The 23396-nt window shown below is 40.9% G+C and overlaps 1 protein-coding gene across 4 annotated transcripts in view; it reads left to right on the top strand.

Moving 5' to 3' along the window:
* Window positions 1-23396, top strand: part of FMN1 (formin 1) — a 418828-nt gene that overhangs the window by 390013 nt on the left and 5419 nt on the right. For all 4 annotated transcript variants that reach the window (XM_032417337.1, XM_032417336.1, XM_032417339.1 and 1 more), the window contains one exon: window positions 21581-21665. In XM_032417337.1, coding sequence (XP_032273228.1) covers window positions 21581-21665 — 85 coding nt within the window. The remainder of the gene's footprint in view (window positions 1-21580; window positions 21666-23396) is intronic.

Below are 23396 nucleotides of genomic sequence, written 5' to 3' on the forward strand. Positions count from 1 at the left end.
CAAATATACAAACAGTAAATGTCCCAAAGAGCTGACTTATAAACAGAATTATCATAACCACGAAGAATAAAACCTGCTTATTGCCCAAGCAATAAATTTAAAACTACTTCGGCAGAATATTCCATGAATAAAGAGAGGAGATGGGAGACTTAGAAATGGCAACAAGTATAGGAGCATTGATTTCAAAAAAACTAACACACCTCTTTTGACCCTCTGCCTTCTGGAAACTACCATTCCATCTCTTTCCTTTCTAGCTTCTTAAAAGAGGAGTTCTTTGTTTATTCTTACTTCTTTTTTGTTGGCACACACTGCCTTCTTCCTGTATCAGTAAGGGTAAAGCCTCAGCTGCCATAGCAAAGGCCAAAATAATGGTTGCTTAAACAAGAAAAACTTACTTTCCTTTTGCATAAAAATCTGTGAAAGCAACCACTCCTCCTTCATCTCCTTCATTAGCTCCTCATTTTCTTCTATTCCTCAAGAGCGAACCTTTCCCGAGGTCCAGATGTCAGTGTTCCTCTTTTCTGCTTGGCACCCTCTCCCTAGCTAGTCCCGTCTATTTTCATAGCTTCCCCTACCGGCTCTGCCAGCCCCTCCCTAGTCTTCTTCCCCAGACCCAAACTCTGACTCCCGTCTTAGACCCAAATCTCCTGTTGCACACTAACCATTCCCACAGGATGCCCAGCCTCCACCTGCAATTCAGTAAGTCCCCGTTGGAATGTACTCTCTCTCACCTGAGGCCTGCTCCTGTCGGGTTCCCAACACTTTTGTCTGCATCGCTATCCTCCTTCTTAGCAGCCAAAAGCAGGCTGAAAACCTGATTCATCCTCAACTCCACGCAATCATTTTCCACCTGTTGCTGACCTCTCCGTTTTGCCTCCTCAGTGGTTAATCTTCTGTACTTTGTTTTCGCAGTGGCTCTGCCCTCGTTCAGGACCTCAGCTCTCACCTGGATTATTGGAACAGCCTTCTGTTCTCTCTACCTATGTGTTTCTGTTTCCTCTCTAATGTCCCTTAATATTATATCCAGTTCTCTTCCTAAAACAGAAGTTAGATTACATCTATTTGTTTAAACATAGTCTGTGGTTTTCTATTACTGACAAAATAAAGGGAAGAGAATTGGCCATGGTTGGCACTTATATTCATTAACTTGTTGTGTCCTTATAACAGCCCGGAGAAGAGGGTGTATTACTATTCCATACAGGAACACAGAAGAGAGTAAATCAATTGCCAGCATCACAGTTTCACTAGGAAGCAACAGAATGGAGATAAAAGATGGAGGTCTTCTTTGACACTAAAGCTTGAGCTCTTTTTTAAAAAAAGATTTATTAGAGAGAGAGAGAAAAAAAAGAGAGTGCGTATGCGCACATGGGTGTGAAAGGAGCATTGGGAGAGGGAGAGAGAAGATCTCAAGCAGACACCCCGCTGAGTGCGCAGCCCAATGTGGGCCTTGATCTCACAACCCTGAGATCATGACCTGAGCCAAAATCAAGAATTGTAGGCTCAGCTGACTGAGCCACCCAGGCGCCCTAAGCTTGAGCTCTTTCAAGGATTCCATATTCTCTCCCAAATTAGAGCATGAGCTTTCAAACCACTTGCCTTTAATTCACTTTCCAACCTCATTTCCTGTAGCCTCATCCTACATGTCCCCACCCTGATGACTCACTGTTTCTCGCACCTGCACATTCTTGCCTTGTGTTCTCATTGGATAATTTCTTTACACTGTATTGTCCCCAGTTATTTCCTACTGGTTAAATTGGGCTCAAAATGTAGTCATTTGTTAAAGACTACCTTCAAAACCAGCTTCTCTAGAAAGTTTCTGAAATGCCTCTAAGTAGAAAAACTACTTCTTCCTCTCATCTCTGACCCCATGTTTTTATTTTTGTTTTTGTTTTTTAACATCCTTTAGAACTTAATTCATTCCAACTTGTTATTTTAGCAGTTTATGCGTCTTTTCCCACCTCTAGGACATAAACCCATTCCTTGTATATGTTCTATGGTGCACTCTCCAGCACAGAGCCTAATAATTGTTTATTGGCCTAGAAGGGACTTTACAACATTGTACAACATGATATTAAGTGGAAACTGAAGATCTGGGGTGGTGTAAGAATTTGGGGGAGGAAGTACTCCCCAAGAAATGTGGAAGTTAGGGAGGACTTTAGGAAGATATCAGGACCACACTGAGCAGAAAATTGTAGAGGGGATTCAGAAACCAGTGGAAGAAGGTTGGAGATCAGCTGCTCCTAAATCTGCTAGGTCTTTCAAATCACCTGGAGAGCTTTGTCAAAAAGGAAATAGATCTACTGCGTCAGAATCCAAGTGGGGTGGAACCCAGCAATCTGCAGTTTCAGTGAGCTTCCCACAGTGAGGGCAGAGCAGGAACTCATTCTGTATTTGGTTGCTTCAATAGATGCCTTAGTTTCACCCATCCCTTGCTTAAATATATGCGGTGAGTTTTGGAAGTGGGAGAGAGAAGAACTGCTCCCTTATGTTGTTCTGTGTTGGTTTTCACTATGTTCAGCCAAGTTTAGGAACTGCTAGACTTAGGAGATCTTGAAGGTATATTCCAACCCTGACGTCCTGTGGTGTTAGGTAGAAAATAAGCTGGGCATTGACAGAGCAGCTGAATTAAGCTGCTTAGAGAGGAAAGGGGTAAGGACATTCTTGGAATCACCCATTTTGGAGGAATCACACAGCGTGATTTCTGGGGCCAGCCTAAGTGCCATCTTTTCTGCATGTCCTTCTCTGGGTACTTAGTCCACATGTGTCTGTCATAGTACAGATTCATAGCATGTAATCAGCTTGATTTTAACACGTACTTTTAAAGTATCTATTACGTCTTTAATGCTATAAAACTTATGAGACCCTATTCTGAAAGGATTTAATCTACTGATCACATATTGCCTCCTTCATGAAATATTCCCCAATCTCTGTGAGTTATCTTTTCACCACAACTCTGGGGGGTTACCTACCGTCCCTTCAGTTTTGGCATTAGTGATTTCTTTCTCATTCATTTAGTTATAGACATTTTCTCCCTTAAATGAATCGTGAGCCCTAGAAGACAAGGGCAGTGTCTTATGCTTCTTTGTTTTCTCTCTTGCACCTTGTATTTCCTTATACATAGTAGGTGCTCAATTAATATTTGTTAAACAAATAAATGATCCCTGTGTTTTCTTTGCCTTGATTTTGAAATTGAAATTGATTATGGGATTTGATTACAGGATTTGCTGTTGAAGTTGATTACAGGATTTGCTGTCTGCTATTGATAGATGAGACATCTTATTTATTTGGATTTTGGTAATAGAATTCCCTAAATATATCCCATATGGGTTGCTTATGCCCAAGCATCTAAAATCTTAATAGCTTTGTTAAAGAAGATAGACATGTTTAAAACAAGAAAGATTAGTCAATGGGGTAAAACAATCACCTTCTCTGTTCTTGGCTATATGACTTTCAATTTATCTTAAAAAAAAACCAAAAAACAAAACTAGAAAAAAACAAGGAAGTGAAGATCCTTGGGATACATGGCTATGCCAAGCCTCCAACCTTTTTGGAGCTCAAATAAGAACCCGAGAGAGCATCTGTCCGCACTCTATTTCCTTGGCTTGGCAGACAGCAATGGAAACCCGCAGTAAGTCTCCTTCATTCAGCTAGAATATATCTAAATTGCTTATCTGTGGGAGTCCTGACGGCTCCTGCCTTGGGCAGAGACTAGATGGAATAGGGGCCTGCCTGGGTAGTATGATTTGAGGGGCGCCAGAAAGGCTGCCCTGCTCCACACAATCTCCCTGTTTCCTCACCCTTTTTGTTTCGGTCACCCTGTGCCAACAGGTTCTAATCAGTTCTAGGTTTTTGTGAAACTTGGTAAGTGGTATAGTTCCAAAACCAAAAAGTGGGGGAGTTGGCATCAACAAGCACATGCATGTCTTCATTATCAGGATTGGAAAGGTCTTCCAAAGACTAGCTGTGCATTGCAATTAAACTTGCAGATTAATGACACAGGGCCGGCTTTGGTTTGCAAGCTGTCTCCCAGATGCCCCTCCCTGAATGAGGAAACAGTGCTGTTACCTTTCACTCTGCACCTACATCGCTGGGGCGGCTCGGGGTGCTTCGTCTACCAAGTGCAGAGTGATTGGCTTTAACTGCTCATGCATTCCAGGGCAAGTCCAGGGACCACCCCCCCCCCCACTTCCACTCCCCTGTGGCCTGGGGGAGAAGCTCTGCAAAGCGGAAGAGGCCTTTGTTCTGCAATTAATCATTTGAAGTCAAAGTATGTTTGGGTACTACAAGTGATAGCCCACAAACACTGTGAAGTGGCTGATGGTGTAGCTGGTGAAATTCGGTCTCCAAAAGGACTTCCTTCATTATGAATAGAAAAATATCTTAGGAATGAGGTAGGGAAAGATTGTCAAACTTAGGAAGGAGAAGTGATGGGCTAATTTATCACAGGATAACTTTTAGAGACTAGATTCTGATGTGTAAGGAGCTCAATCTTTTAAGTCAAAGACCTGTATTACTTCCCTGCTGGTCTGTCTTACCATGGCCACTGGTGAGAATGACCTGGGGACCCTGGGGGTGAAGGGGTAGTCATGGTCAAGGGTCAGACTCTGAAGAGAGAGTGAGCGTAGAGAAGTGTGGGTCTGTCCAAGTATATTGGCCTGTCGGCCTGCCTGAGATAAATGATTTGCGGGTTATCCATTATTTCATACTGTCTATTGCTCTCTTCTCTGAGTTTTATTTTCTTACCCTTTGGAAACATTCCACATACACTAGTCAGTGGTGTTTTCATCGGCTACTGCTGTGAGGAAGAAATTTCCCTTTACGTTGAGGAGTTAATGAGTTTGGTCTTGGTGTTGTTTGTTTTTTACTTCAAGGGTGAAGAGTGACTTTACTTATTTCATTGACTTTCATAAATATTATCCATGTGTGATAGTTATACCAAGAATTCAATAACACTTAGTGAGGGAGTACTGTCAAAGCGGATAGAAATGAGCGAGCTTTCCACAGCCCCTGGCAGGTCTCCGCGATTACCCTTACTTATTTAGAACCAAAGCTGGTCGTTAACCCCTTTTCCCCTGGTTGTTGAGAAACAACCTGAAGACAGTACTTTTTAGAGACTTGAGAAATATCAGAATATCACAAGATCTGTGCAAACTCCACAGAGTGCACAGAGCCTGACTGCTAATGTCCAGGCTATTGGGCACTGACTGGAAGGCTAGCCTGATAGCTGTGTCCTTCTAAAAGCACATTATAAACAACCCCTGTGCTGTTAATGCTGTCTATCCTGCAGGTAATCCTAATGAGGAAAATACCAAGATATTGCCTTTTCCATCCAAAGTGCCATAAACCCTGTGGTATTGAGCTTTCTTAAGCAACAAAGCCACTTCCACACCTCCCCAAAGACCGTGTAGTATTCTTTTGTTCCTTGGCCTGATACTGCTTTGTTCAAGGCTGCAAGGAGATCATGGCACAGGAGTGAATCACCAGTTGGTATTTCATCTTTGTAGCTTCTTATACCCTTTCCCTGACTTTTTCTCCTAAAGGGAGACCATAAAAATATCATCATTTGCTTATAGAAGAGGCTGTTCCTAATAATTATTGGTAAAGCCAACCTGCATTGGGTAGCCAGACTGGCAAGTTATTTATTTTATAAGTGAGATCTTCAGTAGGTGCCAACACCTACCTTCTTCATCCCACAAAAACTTTATCCACTATTCAGAGGTTCCTAGGCCAGAATTTACTAGGTCACTGACAAAGGCATGTTTTTCTCATGTTCCTGTGTTGATCATATCCTTCCACGTATTTCAGAAGAGCCACCAGAATGAAGAGTTCTTGTACTTGTTAGAAAGATTCTGGTTCCCATGGCCTTAAATTTGAGGATAAGTCGAGTTAGATAGTGGTTTGGACCGTCAGCTTTTACTAATCCAGTTTTTTAGGGAACTTGAGTATTCCCTATGCCATGCTGATGTAGAAGCACATTTCTCTACACGCTGGTGCACGGAGCCTGCCTTGGTCCCTTTCTGGACTATTTTGACCTTCTGTCTTTAGTGATGAGTGATATTAAGTCTTCCTTAAACAGGTTCACATTACAGCTGGTCAGATTTCGTGTTTTTACCAATATGAATGTCATGAACCGGATTCCCTGCAGTGCCTCTTTTTTCTTTCCCTATATCTACCGATGCTTCCGATGCCATTGATTTTGAATGCCTTCATTGAAGGCACGTGCTTGCATGCAGTGATTCATGTTTTAGGTCGCACCACACCAGCGCTAACAACGCTTCCTCTTTGAAGTTAGTGGCACCACAGGCAAAAACCCCACTTCCGTCCTCCTGAAGTCACTTCCTTGGTCCTGTCATCTGCACGACAAAAGCGAGTGACATACTAACAAGTATGCCCTGGTAATATTACTAGATTATATATTTTCCACTTGCTGAAATGAATTGGTCAATGTCATTTAAGAGAACTTCTAACAAATATCACCAATAGGTACTTAAAACAGAATGATATTTTGTGGGGTCATTTACCCTTTTGTTTTCATTTTTTAAAAGACTTTCTATTTTTAGCGCAGTTTTAGATTTACAGCAAAATTGAGAGGTACAGAGATTTTCCATATACCCCTTGTCCCTACCCAGGCATAGTCCCCTCATTATCAACATCACTCATCAGAATGGCACTTTTTTTTTTAACTAAAGATTTTTTTAACCAAGGATTGCCCGTTGTAATCCAAAAGGAATCACAGGTATCAGTCAAATCATGTAAATGTTAACCTGTATTTAAGCAAAGTCATTGATTTTTTTAAGACTTTATTTTTTAGAACGCTTTTATATTCACAACAGAATTGGAAGTACAGAGATTTCCCATAATCCCCCTGCATCCACACATGCTCAGCCTCTCCCTTTATCAACGTTCCTCACCAGACGGTTCATTTTTACAACTGATGAACCTATATTGACACATTATAATCACCCAAAGTCCATTGTTTACTATAGGGTTCATTGTTGGTGTACTTTCTATGGATTTGGATAAATGTATAATGACATATATCCTTCATCATAATATCATACAGAGTATTTTTACTGCCCTAAAAATCTGTGCTCCATCTATTCATCCTCCCCCCCAAAAACCCTGGCAACCACTGATCCTTTTACTATTTCCATAGTTTTGCTTTTCCAGAACATTTACTCATTTTTTTAAAAGATTTATTTATTTGAGAGAGAGAGAGCATGACTGGAAGGGGCAGAGGGAAAGGGAAAGAGAATCTCAAGCAGACTCAGCACTGAGCATGGAACCCAAGGCAGGGCTGGATCCCACAACCCTGAGATCATGACCTGAGCTGAAATCAAGAGTTGGGTGTTTAACCGACCGAGCCACCCAGGTGCCCCAACATTTACTCATTTTTAAACACTAAAATTAGCCCCATTGTTTAGAGTACAGACCACAAGCTGAGCCATGATTTGAGATCAGTTATATCCAGATACCAATTAATTGCCTGCATGACTTTTTTCATTTAAAAAAGTGCCTGGGTGACTCAGTCAGTTGGGCGTCTGCCTTCAGCTCAGGTCATGATCCCAGGACCCTGGGATCGAGCCCCGAGTCAGGCTCCCTGCTCAGCGGGAGAGTCTGCTTCTCCCTCTCTCCCCTGCTCATGCTCTCGCTAGCTCTCAAATAAATAAATAAAATCTTTTAAAAAATATATGACCTAGCCCAAAAAACAAATATTCCAGTTAAAAAAAAGGGCAGAAGACATGAGTAGACATTTTCCCAAAGAAGACATACAGATAGCTAATAGACACATGAAAGGATGCTCAATGTCATTCATCAACAGTGAAATAAAAATCAAAACTACAATGAGATATCACCTCACACCTGTCAAAATGACTAAAATTAACAACATAGGAAACAGCAACTGTTGGTGAGGATGAGGAGGAAAAGGAACCCTCTTGCACTGCTGGTGGGAATGCAAAACTGGTACAGCCACTCTGGAACAGTATGAAGTTTCCTCAAAAAATTAAAAATAAAACTACCCTCTGATCTATCAATTGCACTACTAGGTATTTACTAGGTATTTTACAAAAATATTGATTCAGAGGAATACATGCACCCCAATGTTTATAGCAACATTACCAACAATAGCCAAATTATGGAAAGAGCCCAAATGCCCAATGACTGATGAATGGATAGAGTGGAATATAACTCAGCCATAAAAAAAGAATGAAATCTTGACATTTGCAACGACGTGGATGAAGCTAGAGAGTATTATGCTAAGCAAAATAAATCAGCCAGAGAAAGACAAACACCCTATGATTTCACTTATATGTGGAATTTAAGAAACAAAACAAATGAACATGGGAAAAAAGAGAGGCAAACCAAGAAACAGACTCTTAACTATTGAGAACAAACTGATGGTTACCAGAGAGGAGGTGGGTGGGATATGGGTTAAATAGGTGATGGGTATTAAGGAGGGCAGTTGTGATGAGCACTGGGTGTTATATGTAAGGGATGAATCATTAAATTCTATGCCTGAAACTATAAAACAAAATGATAAAATCATCTTTCAAGTTAAAAAAATATATATATATATATGTATATATACATACACCGTAGCCTCATACTTGTTATTCAAAAGTTAATAAGTTGACAGTCTTGTTACAATTCAGACAGTTATTTGGAACAGGAAAGAGCAGATGACCAAAAAAACAAAAAACAAAAACAACCCAAACAAAACAATAAAACATTAATTGTAGTCACAGAATTAAACTGGGAGGAACATTAGGCAGGGTGTAATTAGATGGATCCGTTTCATTTTCATTCTGGGTTTTAAAAGCAAAGAAAGCAAATAGAAATTGGAGAGTAGAATAGAACTGAAATCAGGAAGATCAAGCAAAATTCTAAGCAAGACCATTAAAAAAAATGAACCATACTGAAATGTGAGGTAACTCCTACCTTTATGAAAAATAAGTCAGTGGGTGGCCCAGTGGCTCTTATTTTTTCCCCGCATTTCAGCTCATCTGGATCTTTCCCCACAGCTCCTGTCTGTGAGTATTTGTCAGATACTGTTGATCACACCACCTTAGAACGTATCTGGAAAGTAACAAGCAGAGGAGAGTGGTAGAACTGGCCATGTTTTGATTTTTAACGATTTGATATTTTATTAGAGCCCCAAAGCTGGAATCTGGTGGCCATGGCTATCATAAGAATTGTCCTTTTAAAAGGCATTTTCCTCTTAATCTGTTGTCCAGCTCTGAGATATTCCTGGACAGTTCTTTAGGAAGAAGACTTCTGTTAGCTCATTCTCCTAGAGAGAAGGTTGTTCTTTTTTTTTTTTTTTTTTTTTCTCTTTCCCCCTAGAGGCTTTGATAGGTTCTGTTGAAGTCTGTACACTGGGGTTTTCTAATTTTTTTAGACTGAGCTCTTTTTGTCCAAATGAAAACACACATGAAACCCCCATATACAAAACAAAAAATGAAGCTTTTCTAGATGAAGCAGAGTTTGCAGATGTTGGGATCTAGAGGATCCCCTAAATCTTCCTTCTCTCACTGAGGCATCTTTGCTGAGTGTTAAGGCTTTTTGGAAGACAGTTTGAAAACACTGCTCTAAAGTATTGGTCTTCCCATAGTGAAAGGAGTATAAAACAGCCCACCTTCTGGATTTCTCACTTAGCTCTTGATTGGCTGGTGTGCTCAATTCCTATGGCCATAAATGAAAGCACTTCTCTTATTATAAACTGCATGATGATTTCAGTATTTTCTGCCTTGTGTACTATGAACCAATGAAATGCTGGATGTCAAAAGAATAAAGACATTGTCCTCCTGCAGTCTCATCGATGGCTGGGTCCTGACTTGGTTTGATTTAGCTGTGGGCATACAAACCAGCCTGTAGAAAGCCCAACGTATACCCAGTTTTAAACTCTCCCAGAAAATGAGTTTGCGATAGTGGGGAACCCAAGCCTGTGAATGGAAAGGCATGTCACTCTTTGTATTGCACTTAGCTGCCTTGTGAGCCCAGATCTCTGATGGGTGAAAAAAAAAGTATGATTTTGTAGATTATCCATCTCTTTTCAGTGATAGAAGGGAATGATGTTCTGTAACACTTCTACATTCTAAGCAGAAGCAGACTTCCCTCCCCAGATAGTTCTAATATGAAACCAAGGTTGCAGATCACATCCATAGAGTAAGGACGAAGCAGGAACCTCAGAAGACATGGGTCCCGGTCCCATCTCATAGTTGCATCTTTCCTCAGTAGTTTTTGGCAGCATTTGAAATTTACCAGGACCCTCAATAACTCTTTGGGGATTCATTATAATAAGAAAGAAAGAAAAAAGATAAGGGTTTTAATAGTCAATTTTACTGAGGCATTTATGAATTAAGAATAGTTATTTTCTTCCTCTAACTTCTTTGTCTGATTTTTTTCCCCTATATTTCAGTTTTTTTTTTTTTTTTTTTTTTTTTGGAGAGAGTGCCATGGAACTTTGAGATCAGGTCTAGGTATTTGCCTGTGGGTAATCATGAGGTACTAGGTGTGATTTTCTAGAGTAAATATTTAGACCAGAAACAAAAGTAGAACCAACACATAGGCCAGAACCAAAAACCAGTCCATACACAATGGAGCTAAGGGGGAGATTGAGCATGTAGGTGGTAGCAACTATCTAACCAGTTCTCTTTAACTAAAGCAGAAAAGCTCTTAGCTCCTAAGTGAGAGACGCAAATTCCAGACTCAGAGAAAGTTGTATTAACCTCTCTGAGCCTCAGTCTTCTTTTGGAGGATGTCATATGGATACTTTTAGGAATCCTGGAATATATACATAAGTTGACATGTATAAATTTTAGCACATTTGGGTGGCCTTGAACGCCCTTTCTTTTTGCTTGTTCAGGACTCTATCAGCTCATCAGTAACTAGAACTAGATTTGTCAACGTTTTTACTCCACCCCCCCCCAAAGGATAAACATAAAAGCTAATTATTCTACAACTCTGGGTATTTACTAAACATTTAGACTTGTTAAGGTGGGCCAATCATTTGTCATGTAGATATTTGCTAACTGACTTGTGCATGGCACAGCCCTTGATGTCGGAACAAGGAGGAGACCCAGATATGCACAAAGCATAACCATTGTCCTCAAGTGGTTCCCGTGGTTTAAGGGAAATCAGACACCTATACAGTCCTAAGATGAAAAGTCCTTAAGTGCCTGAAGAGAGACGCAAAGTGCTCTTTCACTTGAGAAAAGAGCAATTACTTCTGGCTAAGAGAGATGAAGGAAGCTTTCATGACTGTGGCATTAAGCAGAGAGCAGAAGAATGGGAAGAATTTGAACTCATGGAAATGAGTAAGAAAGTCATTGAGGGACCAGTAAGAGCAACAGGCCGAGGCGAGGAAAGCTTGCTGCAAGGAGCAGCGAGTAGTTTGCCTGGGACCGGGAGCCCATGAGGGAGGGGAAGGAAAGGGTATTTGAAAGGTAATCCTATACAGTACGTTCTACACTGTTCACAGCAGTGGTGTTAAGCAGGTGTGGTATTATTCCTGCTTTTAACAGAGTTGAGGCTCAGAGGGTTAAGTGATTTGTCCAAGGAAAATATAAAACCAGATCTGTGTCTGAAAACATAAGATAGACAAGGAAAGTTAGTTTAGAACAGGGGGAACTTTGATTGCCAGGGTAGGGAATTTGAATCCTATACCGTAGTTCAGGGGTTCGCACACTACAGCCTATGGGCCAAATTTGGCGCACTACCAGTTTTTGTAAGTAAGGTTTGTTAGAACACAGCATTGCACTGCTGTTCATTCGTCTATTTTTTTATGGTTCCTTCCACACTACAACAGCAGAGCTGAGTAGTCACAGAGATCATATAGCCCAAAAGGGGAGAGGGAATGGGGGGATGGGCAAAATGGGTGAAGGGGAGGGGGAGATACAGGCTTCCAGTTATGAAGTGAATAGGTCACAGCAATAAAAGGCACAACATAAGGAATAGAGTCAATGCTTCATGATAGCGCCCTGTGGTGACACATGGTACCTACACTGGTGGGCAGCGCAGTGTAATTTATAGAGATGTTGGAACACTGTGTTGTACACCTGAAATTCATGTAGCATAATAAAAATAATAATAAATAATAATAAAATAATAAAAATGCTTAGAAAAAAACTGTAGAAAATCAGTATTAATTCCCATTCACAATCATTCAGCTATTGTAAAAGGATCTTAACTGCTCTGCATTTTTTTCCATTTTATAGATCAACCTTAAAACTGGATGGCCTCTACTTTTAAGGCAATATACCCTTAAAATCAACAATTTGATGATATTTATAGATCTTAAATGTAGAGCCTTTATAGCCCAAATGATCTATATTGGAATTGTCTGGGATATAGCTGCAATTCAGATATTAAAGAAAAATAAAGTAACTTGTCTTACCAAAAAAAAAAAAAAAAAAACCCACACACACACTTAAAATATTTACTATCTGGCACATTGCAGAAACCCTTTGCTAACCCTGGCTCTAGTTGATTGAGAATCACTCAAAGTTTTCTAGAAGGGAAGTGGCATTCTCAGGGTCATGCATTACTGATTGAGACCCCACTCCTCAGTGAGATGGAGGGAAGGAACTAGATCGATTAGAAGACTATTTCAGTAGTCTGCGCTCTCATCCCTTCACTCCCGGACTGTCACACTAGCCTTCCAGCAAGTCTCCCAGCCAAAACTTTGAAGCTTCGAGAGTTCAGGCAGGCAGCAATGATGAGTGGAGTGCCCTGGGTGTGAGAAAGCCATCTGTGCAGACAAGCTGATCGATGGCCCCGCCTGACCCCCAGGACTGCCGGACGCCAGGGAGTGACAGGAGGTGCCACAAACAGAGGTAGCTGTGTCGAAATGTCACTCGATGTTGCCATACCTTCCAATCGTGTGAGAGAGGTCAAAACGCTGACTTCGTATGCGAAGTCTCTGCGCGTACAAACGTCAGCAACTGAATTCAAACTTACTTAAGCCTCCTGCGGCTGATTGAAAACTGCATCTAAATTTATTTAAAGCCCTCTGAAGTTGATCACAGTGCAGACCTCTGCATTGCAGTCTCTGCCCGCTTAATTTCCAAAACACCGATTCGGAGTCCGTTTCATAGGCTCCACGGCAGCAGCTCCCGTGGCTCCTTCAGTAGGAATATGACACTGTGCCCACAGGTTTTGGAGACCGTCTGAAAGACAGATGGACTGACTCACCAGGTCAGAGCAGTTTTGAAGACCTACCTATGTGCTCTGTCGTCCCATAGTACATAACATGGCCAGATTGTCGGGATATTGAAGTGCTTATTTCTCATCAGAGGTATGATACAAAAGCGGCTGACAAACTCCTTGCCCTCTAAAAGTGATGTGGGCTTTAACGCCAAGGACCTATAGCAAATCTAGTGAGAATTTGCTGGTTGGTATCTTGCAGGATCAGTCTTAAGCATTGGCGATGTTCTTTTCAGGTGACATGAAGGGACTTTCTACTTCAGTGGGCCTTAATGGACTTGAATATTTTCCCCTAACCTTTCCTGCTGCCGGAGTTTTTACAGTTTAGAGATTAATCACCTAGTCATGCATTTATTCAGTATTTATTGGTCACTTACTATATGCCAGGCACTGTGCAAAATGCTGAGGAAAGACAGGCAGTGACATCCGATTGGAGCTTTAGAGAAGCTTTAGAGAAGCTCTGATCCAGTGTAAAAGGGCAAGGGGGAGGGGCATGAAAATGATCACAGCGCAGTGAGATGAGTGATCCCTCGAGGGGAGGTACCAACCCTCTCCAACCAAATTTACCTTTCTTTATGTAATAATGTGCCCTGGGGAAAAAAAGGTTGAAAAATATTCCACTTCGTTAATAAAATGACTTTTAATGTCCTAGAAAGTCTTAGGCAGGACCAACTACTTAATATGCGGAGCCCCTTGTTGAAAAACTCAGAATTTCAAGCCAGTGACAGCAGAGCTTTTGGCCCCATGTCACTGCATGGGTTGCAATGCCTGCTAAATCTCATGGGCTCTGCATTTTCAAGAAAATCAAGGGAGCAGTATTTGGGGAAAGTAAAGGATTTTTTCCCCCAGCTTTGTTCTATGGGTTTCCATTCATTTATGGCACGTATATCCATGCCAGGTACCATATCAAGGGCTGGGGGTTCTGCAGTAAAATATAGCTATCATCTCTACCCTCGTGGACCTACAACCTTGCTGAGAGCTTTGCCTGTGATAATTTTCATTATCTGGCCCAATTAGGTCTTGGCATATTAAATATCTTAGAAAAATATTAAACTTTCCAGTGAGCCTAACTTTATATTTTTAAATATATAGTAAATTGAAAATACAGGTTTTTTTTTTTTTAAAGATTTTATTTATTTATTTGAGAGAGAGAGAATGAGAGACAGAGAGCATGAGAGGGAGGAGGGTCAGAGGGAGAAGCAGACTCCCTGCCGAGCAGGGAGCCCGATGCGGGACTCGATCCCGGGACTCCAGGATCATGACCTGAGCCGAAGGCAGTTGTTTAACCAACTGAGCCACCCAGGCGCCCGAAAATACAGTTTTTGAATGTATTTTTCTATAAGGAACAAATATTTTGGTGATCAGAAAAAGAAAGTTAATGTGAAAAAATACGCTTACTCAGAAGTTCTATAATATTTGAAATTTAAATTTTATCTATACTTAATTACCCCCAGGAAGTTTAAAGAAGAGAAATGTGAGGGAACAAATGCAGCCTTTGTCTTGAAGTTTTAATACAGGCATACCTTGTTTTATTATAATTTATTTCACCTCACAGACACCGTGTTTTTACAAATCCAGGGCTTGTGACAACCCTGCATCATAATAGCAAGTCTATGGGCGCCATTTTTCCAACAGCATTTGCTCACTTCACGTCTCTGTGTCATATTTTGGTATTTCTCACGTTTTGAACTTTTTCATTTCTATTATATTTGTTATGGTGATCTGTGATCAGTGATCTTTGATGTTACTATTGTAACTGTTCTGGGTGCCACAGACCATGCCCATATTAGATGGTGAACTTAATAAATGTTGTGTGTGTTCTGATTACTCCACCAAACAGCTGTTCCCTCATCTCCCTCTCTCTCCTCAGGCCTCCCTACTCCCTGAGACACAACAATATTGAAATTAGGCTAATTAATGACCCTACAATGGCCTCAAGGTGTTCAAGTGAAAGGAAGAGTCACACACACATCTCTCACTTTAAATCAAAAGCTAGAAATGATTAAGCTTAGCGAAGAAGGCATGTCAAAAGCCAAGAGAGGCCAAAAGCTAGGCCTCTTGCACCAAATAGCCAAGCTGTGAATGCAAAGGAAAAGCTCTGGTAGGAAATTAAAAATGCTACTCCAGTGAACACATGAATGATAAGAAAGTGAAATAGCCTTATTGCTGATATGGAGAAAGTCTGAGTGGTGTGGACAGAAGATCAAACCAGTCACAACACTCCCTAAGTCAAAGTCTAATCCAGGGCAAGACCCTAACTCTCTTCAATTCTATGAGGGCTGAAAGAGGTGAGGGATCTACAGAAGAAAAGTTGGAAGCTAGCAGAGGTTGGTTCATGAGGTTTCAGGAAAGAAACCATCTCCATAACATAAAAGGATAAGGCGAGGCAGCAAGTGCTGATGTGGAAGGGATAGCAAGTTATCTAGAAGAGCTAGCTAAGATCATTAATAAAGGTGGCTACACTAAACAACAAATTTTCATTGTAGATAAAACAGTCTTCTGTTGGAAAAACATGCCATCTAGGACTTTCATAGCTTGAGAGGGAAAGTCAATGCCTGGCTTCAAAGCTTCAAAGGAGAAACTGACTCTCTTGTTGGGGGCTAATGCCACTGGTGACTTGAAGTTAAAGCCACTGTTCACTTAACATTCTGAAAGCCCTAGGACCTTTAAGATTTATGCTCTATCTACTCCACCTGTACTCTATAAATGGAACAACACAGCCTGGATAATGGCACATCTGTTTACAACATGGTTTACTGAATATTTTATGCCTGCTGTTGAGAACCTATTGTTCAGAAAAAAGATTCCTTTCAAAATATGACTGCTCATTGACAATGCATCTGGTTACCCATGAACTCTGTTGGAGCTGTACAATGAGATGAATGTTGTTTTCACTCCTGCTAATGCAGTATCCACTCTGCAATCCATGGATCAAGGAGTAATTTTGATTTTCAAGTCTTGTTATTTAAGAAATATATTTCATAAGACTATAGCTGCCATAGATAGTGATTCCTCTGATGGATCTGGGCAAAGTGAGTTGAAAACCTTCTGGAAAGGATTCACCATTCTAGATCCCATTAGGAATATATGTGATTCATGGGAAGAGATCAAAATACCAACATTAACAGGAGTTTGGAAGAAGTTGATTCCAACCTTCATGGATGACTTTGAGGGTTCAAGACTTCAGTGGAGGAGGGGCGCCTGGGTGGCTCAGTCATTAAGCGTCTGCCTTCGGCTCAGGTCATGATCCCAGGGTCCTGGGATCGAGCCCCGCATCGGGCTCCCTGCTCAGTGGGGAGCCTGCTTCTCCCTCTCCCACTCCCCCTGCTTGTGTTCCCTCTCTCGCTGTATCTCTCTTTGTCAAACAAATAAAATCTTAAAAAAAAAAAAAAGACTTCAGTGGAGGAAATAAGTGCAGATGTGGTAGAAAAAGCAAGAGAACAAGAATTAGAAGTGGAGCCTGAAGATGTCACTGAATTGCCGCAATCTTATGATAAAGTTTTAATAGATGAGGAGTTGCTTCTTACTGATGAGCAAAGAAAGTGTTTTTTGAGATGGAATCTACTTTTGGAGAAAATTATGTGAAGATTGATGAAATGACAACTAAGGATTTAGAAAATTACATAACATTAGTTGATAAAGCAGCAGCAGGGTTTGGGAGGATTGACTTTAATTTTGGAAGAAATTCTACTGTGGGTAAAATGCTATCAAATGTAAAATGCTATCTCATGCTGCTGAGAAACTATTCGTGAAAGGAAGAGTCAACTGATTTGCCAAGCTTTACTGTTGTCTTATTTTAAGAAATTGACACAGCCATCCCAACCCTCAGTGGCCATCAACATCAAGGCAACACCCTCCACCAGCACAAAGATTCCAACTCTCTGAAAGCTCAGATAATGGTTAGCATGTTTTAGCAATAACGTATTTTTTAATTAAGGTATGTACATTTTTTAGACATAATGTTATCACTCAATAGGCTACAGTATAGTGTAAATATAACTTTTATATGCACTGTGAAACCAAAAAATTGATTTGACTCTATTGCAATATTGGCTTTATTGCAGTGGTCTGGAACTAAACCCACAATATCTCCAAGGTATGCCTGTAGCTTCTCTTATTTTATTTGGTTGAGAAATTTTTGCCATACCTACACCAAAGTTCAGCTTCTAGATATGGCTTTTAATTTTTTTTATTTTTTAAAGAGAGAGAGAGAGCACAAGAAGGGAGAGTGGCAGGCAGAGGGAGAAGCAGGCTCCCCGTTGAGCAAGGAGCCCAATGTAGGACTAGATCCCAGGACCCTGGGATCATGACCTGAGCCCAAGGCAGACACTTAACTGACTGAGCCATCCAGGCATCCCTAGATACGACTTTTAGAATCTGTGTTCAGATCTGAAAAGTTAAAATGAATTCTTTGGTTTGCTTTCGGGTTACATCTTAATGATATTCCTGCAAGATAGTACTTTGCTAATAGTGCCACTTACTTCATTTGTAGTCAGAAACTCTTGTCATGCATTCTAAAGAAATTCCTTTACCTCTGTGATGGAAGATTCCATAACGGTTATCCCTTATTGACCACTTGCTATATACCTGGTATACTAACTGTTTTGCATATATTAATTCATTTAATCTTCACAGTAATACCGTGTGGTTGACATTAACCTCCATTTTATAGATAAGGAAACTGAAATTTAGAAATGTCAATTAAGTTGCTCCAAGTCTTCTAATAACTGGCGAGAGGTAGAATCAAGTCTCGCCGATGCCGAAGTTCAGTGCCACCAAGCTGTGCCTTCTCCCCACCCCGTTGTGACTTCTAAGAGCGCCCTGTGAAAGGGAGATAATAAAATGGAAGGAGAATGTTTGGAGAAGAGCAGGGTGGAGTCACTGGGATCAGAGTTGTCCTGGCAAGTCTGGGGTGTGTATGTGACTGCCTGTAGTCTTCAGAGCCATCACTGACCAGTAGCAAAATGTTTGCTGTGGGGACAAGACCTTAGGTTGGCTCCCCTCCCCTCTGCCTCCGCATCCCCAACCACTGGCATCACTCTGACCTGCTGAGAACATGGAGAGTGGCTCCAGGGCTGCCGAGGGATGTGGGAATTGGGGAAAGGCAGTGCTGAGCAGGAGCATGGTCCAAGACCAACTTCGAAACAAGAGACCAGAATCCTCAGGGGGAAAGGAACCACTAAAGCAAAAGATGACCCCCACCAAAAGCTCCCTAAAAGTAAGGAGGCCTGGGGGGCAATAGTAACTCCAAACCATTTCATTGGAATTGGGATTAAACAGTCACTGTGATAAAATGTGCTCTTTGAAAACACATCTTGCTAGAGAGAAGCCAAGAAGAGGCGATTCTACAAACTGTGACCTCATCTACAGCACCATCATCTTGGCTTGCAAGTCCCTTAATAGTCAGAGGGTCCGATGTAGTCTGACCTGGATTTGATCCTTTGGGTGCATTCTCTTCTTGTATGGGTATAGTCATAGTGATTGCTGCAAACAGAAACGTTTAGAAACATTCAGTGGTGTATCCTCTCAGACCTATGTCAGTGTTGAGAAGCGCCCATTCTCCAGGCAGCTTTGAAGATGTATTTCTTAGGTTATATAAATCATTACTCATCTTGTCTCATTTTTATTTCGTTTCTGATACACCAGTCAGCACGTTGAATTCATTGTAACTTACTTGTGCATGTGGGCAGGGAGATTGGATTACTAAACATGGATTTTAAGTAAATTGTGTAAAATTAGCTAAGTGAAGAAATAAGGCACTCAGCTACTTCTTTGATATTAAGCAAGTATGTGATTGATATTGAGCAAAAGATTTTCATTTGAGACCCTGAAGCAAAAGCATGTTCATTTTTTTAAATGTCTAGGTTGCTAGATCTTTATTTAATATTTAAAAAGTATTTTTGAAAAAAAAATTGAAAATAAAGAAACATACAAAGGATAATATAACACATCCATATTCCCACCACTTAGAATTAACTGTTAACATTTTGCTACATATTCAATATTTTATAATAAAAAACCAAAATATTATAGATAAAAGTGAAATTCTATTTGACCCAATGCCATCTCTTCTTCTATTTTTTCTAGTGATAAGCTCTATCACGAAACTAGTGAGTATCTTTCCAGTCTCTATATAAATATAGGTAGGTGTTTGTATGTGTGTTTATACACACATGCACGCGTCCATGAACAATATTGTTTTGTGAATACTGTTTGTATATGTACCACATACACAGTAACAACAGTAGGAAACCTATAGTGAGTGATTACACTGTGCCTGGAGCTGCAGTAGAGATAGTCTCAGTCCTTTCAATGACTATGGAGCAGCACTATTATTATTAGAGGTTACTTGCCCAGGGTCACACAGCCTGGCCAAGAATTAATCCCACCATCAGGCTCTGGAGCCCGAGCTCTTGACCATCATGCTAGATGGCCTCCTCAATATATCACTCTACAGAATTCTTCACTCTCTCAGTACCATGTTTCTGATATCTGTAATTGTTGAGTTTGTAAATCTAGTTCATTCCTTTTCACAGTTATACCATATTCCACTAAATGAGCATAGTATATAAGCAGCATTGTAAGGTGGTTAGGACCTATAAAATAGCAATATCGAAAATTTCCATCTCACCAGGCCAGGTGAGAATTAAATGGTTGAATTCAAATAAAGCAGATAGAGCGGTACCTGGCACTGAGTAAGCACCCAATAAATGTTAGCTGGTATTATTTGCTATTATCATCTATCTGTTATTCTAAGGATCATAATCATTAGGTTGTTTCCAATTTGTCATTATTGCATATATTGCCCCAGAGAAAGCCCTGTGTCTACATATGTAGGTTTCTTCTTGTTCTCTCCCTAGAAGGAACTGATGGCTCATAGGGTGTGCATGTTCTCAGTTTCACCTGATATTGCCAAAGCCAGCTCTGCCAATCTACACTCCTCCCTAATGAACTGTTTGGCGCTTCCCATTTCCCCATGTCCTCAATGAGAGTTGATATTGTGTAACTATTGGATGTGCAAATATGATGCTATAATTCATATACTGTGAAGTTTGCCCGTTTAAAGTGTGCAGTTTGGTGGTTTTTAGTATATTCACCAGGATGTGCCACCATCACCACAACCTAATTCTGGGAGAAACCCCTTTACCCATTAGCAGTCAGTCTCCCCTGTCCCCCACCCCAACCTCTGGTTTGTCATCCAGTTTCAATCTCTATAGATTTGCCTATTCTCAACATTTCCTATAAATGCAATCATATGATACGTAGATTTTCGAGGCTCTTCCATGCTGTGGCGTGTATCAGCACTTCATTCTTTTTCGTGGCCCAGTAATATTCCACTGTGTGGATAAACCACATTTTGTTTATCCATTTCTGTTGTTTCTTCTCTTGGCAATTATGAATAATGTTGCTATAAACATTCATATGAAAATTTTTGTATGAACATATATGTTCATTTTCTTGGATATGCCTATATATTTATATACCTAGCCATGGAATTGCTGGGTCGTATGATAACTATGCTTAATATTTTGAGACACTGCCAAAGTGACTACACCCTTTTCTAATCCCCTCAGCAATGTATGAGGGCTCCAATTTCATCCACCTCTGTACCTACTTGTTACTATCTTTCTTTTTAATTCCAGCCATCCTATGCAGTGTTATCTTGTGGCTTTGATTAGTATTGCCCTGATGACTAATGATGTTGAGCATCTTTTCATAGGCTTATTAGCCTTCTGTATGTCATCTTTGGCCTGTTTTTTCACTGGGCAGTTTGTCTTTTTATTGGAGTTATGAGAGTTCTTCATATATTCTGAATACAAGTCCCATATTGGATATATGATTTACAAAGATTGTCTCCCATCTTGTGGGTTGCCTTTTTACTTTATTGACATGAATTGGTATATTTTAATATTTGTAGTTTTCATATGTTTCCTCAAAACTGTCAAAATTTTCAAAATTGTCTCTGTATTATCTACTGAGTGGATCACAAGCCAGAGAGCCTTGAAGTGTTCACTGAGAGTAAAGTGAGTGCACCTAGCATTCCATAGATCCGAAGAAGCTCCTGCATTGGTCACCTGAGGTCATCTAGGTGAGACCCTCAGCCAGTGAAGGAAATTCAGTTTTGATAATCTAGAAAACATGCCTTCACATCTGATTAGAGTTCAAATTTGATCATTTAAAGGCATTGAGAACCCATTCTTTATTTCCAAACTGTCAGTTGGTTAATTCAAAAGCATTTGGATACTGTTTAACCTGGCCTCTTACTCTTTCTCTCTCTCTCTCTCCCTCCCTCCCTCCCTCCCTCTCTCTCTCTCTCTCTCTCCCTCCCTCCCTCCTGCCCCTCTCCCCTCCCCACTCCCTGTTTTGATTTCAGATTGAAAATGGCTCAGGAATCAGTCAGCAAGCTGACATCAGAGAAGAAAGTGGAGACAAAGAAAATCAATCCCACGGCTAGTCTGGTGAGACGCATGTTTCAACATAACCTCAAGATTTTTCATTATAACTGAGGTGCATCCGGGAGTGTGTCTGAATTTAAAGGATAAAACTCAGAGGAATGAGTAGTATCCAGATTCTCAGTTCCCATCCCAGAGTAGCCTAGGTAAGAAGGGAGTGAGGAACAAAACACGACTTACTGTATTCTCCCAGCGAACCCAACACAGATCATTTCCTGATCAAGCAAATTTAGTCACTTGCCATCTCACACCCTTCCACACCCCAGGCCAGCATCCCCTTATGTCAAAGCACATTTCTCCTGAAATAGTTGAGCATTTAAGAAAGGGGTAGAGATTATACTCTTTAGATAATTGGGAAAACCGAGATGCAGAAAGATACAGCCTACCTAGGATCACTTCGCAAATGAGTAACAGAGACCAGCCCAGACTCTTGATCCCCTGACGTCTCTCCAGGAGCTAGAAACTTGGAGGCTAGTCGGTCTTCCCAGCTGTGGGAAGTCCGTAGTACCATTCAGGAAGGTTCACAATGAAACTCTACCTATACGTTAGAGACAGTAGTCGGAATAGCTAAATGGTTAGGAACCCAAAGTGTTGGGGTTCAAATCCCAGCTTAGCCACTTACTAGTTGTAAAACCTTCATGAAATTACTTTGCTTATTTTGGGAAAAGAGAGAAATAATACTACCTTTGCTTTAGGATGATTTTGAGGAAATGGAGAGACATAGAAAATGTCTGGCGTATAATAAGCGCTTAAAAATGTTGGCTGTTTTTCTTGTTACTACAAATTTTGGCAGCATTTGTTGGCACTTCCCTAGAGAACAGCAGTGAGTGGTAAATGGGAGTATTGCTCTCCTCAGTTTGATTTTCAGACCCTACCTCCCCTGTGCCCTGGTATCCCACAACTACTTGTTTTTATCCTTTTGAATTACAAGGACCATTTGCCAGCTCTTTAAACTTTTTGACCGTCTAAGTGAGGTTTAAGTTGTGAAGTGAGATTTTTTTTTCTGCTGATTGGTTAGGGTGTCTCTCCTAACAGCCCCATCAGCAGCTAAATGAATGTTGCATGAGATGTGGAGAAGTCGGGGTCCTACAGCTTGAGCAGGAAAAGCTGCAGTTAGTGCACGTAGCTCCTGAATGGACACATCCTCTGTGCCCCTTCAGTGGTGTATTCAGTACATTCACTTGTATGATTTTCGGTAGCAATGGGTTCAACCCTGACTTTTGTCTTCCTCGTTAGTCCTCCTACACCCCTTTCCCCAGCCCCCTTATTTGGGCCTCTATCCTAACTTTTCTGGCCAAATCTTATTTCCAGGGACGCAGAATGGATGCAGCCCTGGAGACAAAGGGGAAACAGTGGGTTTATTTACTGTGGCATTATTTATTTATTTATTTATTATTTATTTTAAGATTTTATTTATTTATTTGACAGAGAGAGACAGCGAGAGAGGGAACACAAGCAGGGGGAGTGGGAGAGGGAGAAGCAGGCTTCCTGCCGAACAGGGAGCCCGATGCGGGGCTTGATCCCAGGACCCTGACATCATGACCTGAGCCGAAGGCAGAAGCTTAACGACTGAGCCACCCAGGCGCCCCTACTGTGGCATTTTTTATAGGTGACCTCCACTGTGAGCTAGCTCCCAGTTGCAGTCCTCAACTTGATAGGGTTGTTTCTTTTGTTGTTGTTTATTTGGGTGGGAATTCAGGAAGAGCTCGTAAACTGATTCCTGATTCAAGTTCATAA

This window comes from Phoca vitulina, unplaced genomic scaffold (genome assembly GCF_004348235.1).
Source record: "Phoca vitulina isolate PV1807 unplaced genomic scaffold, GSC_HSeal_1.0 scaffold20, whole genome shotgun sequence".
Classification (NCBI taxonomy): Eukaryota; Metazoa; Chordata; class Mammalia; order Carnivora; family Phocidae; genus Phoca; species Phoca vitulina.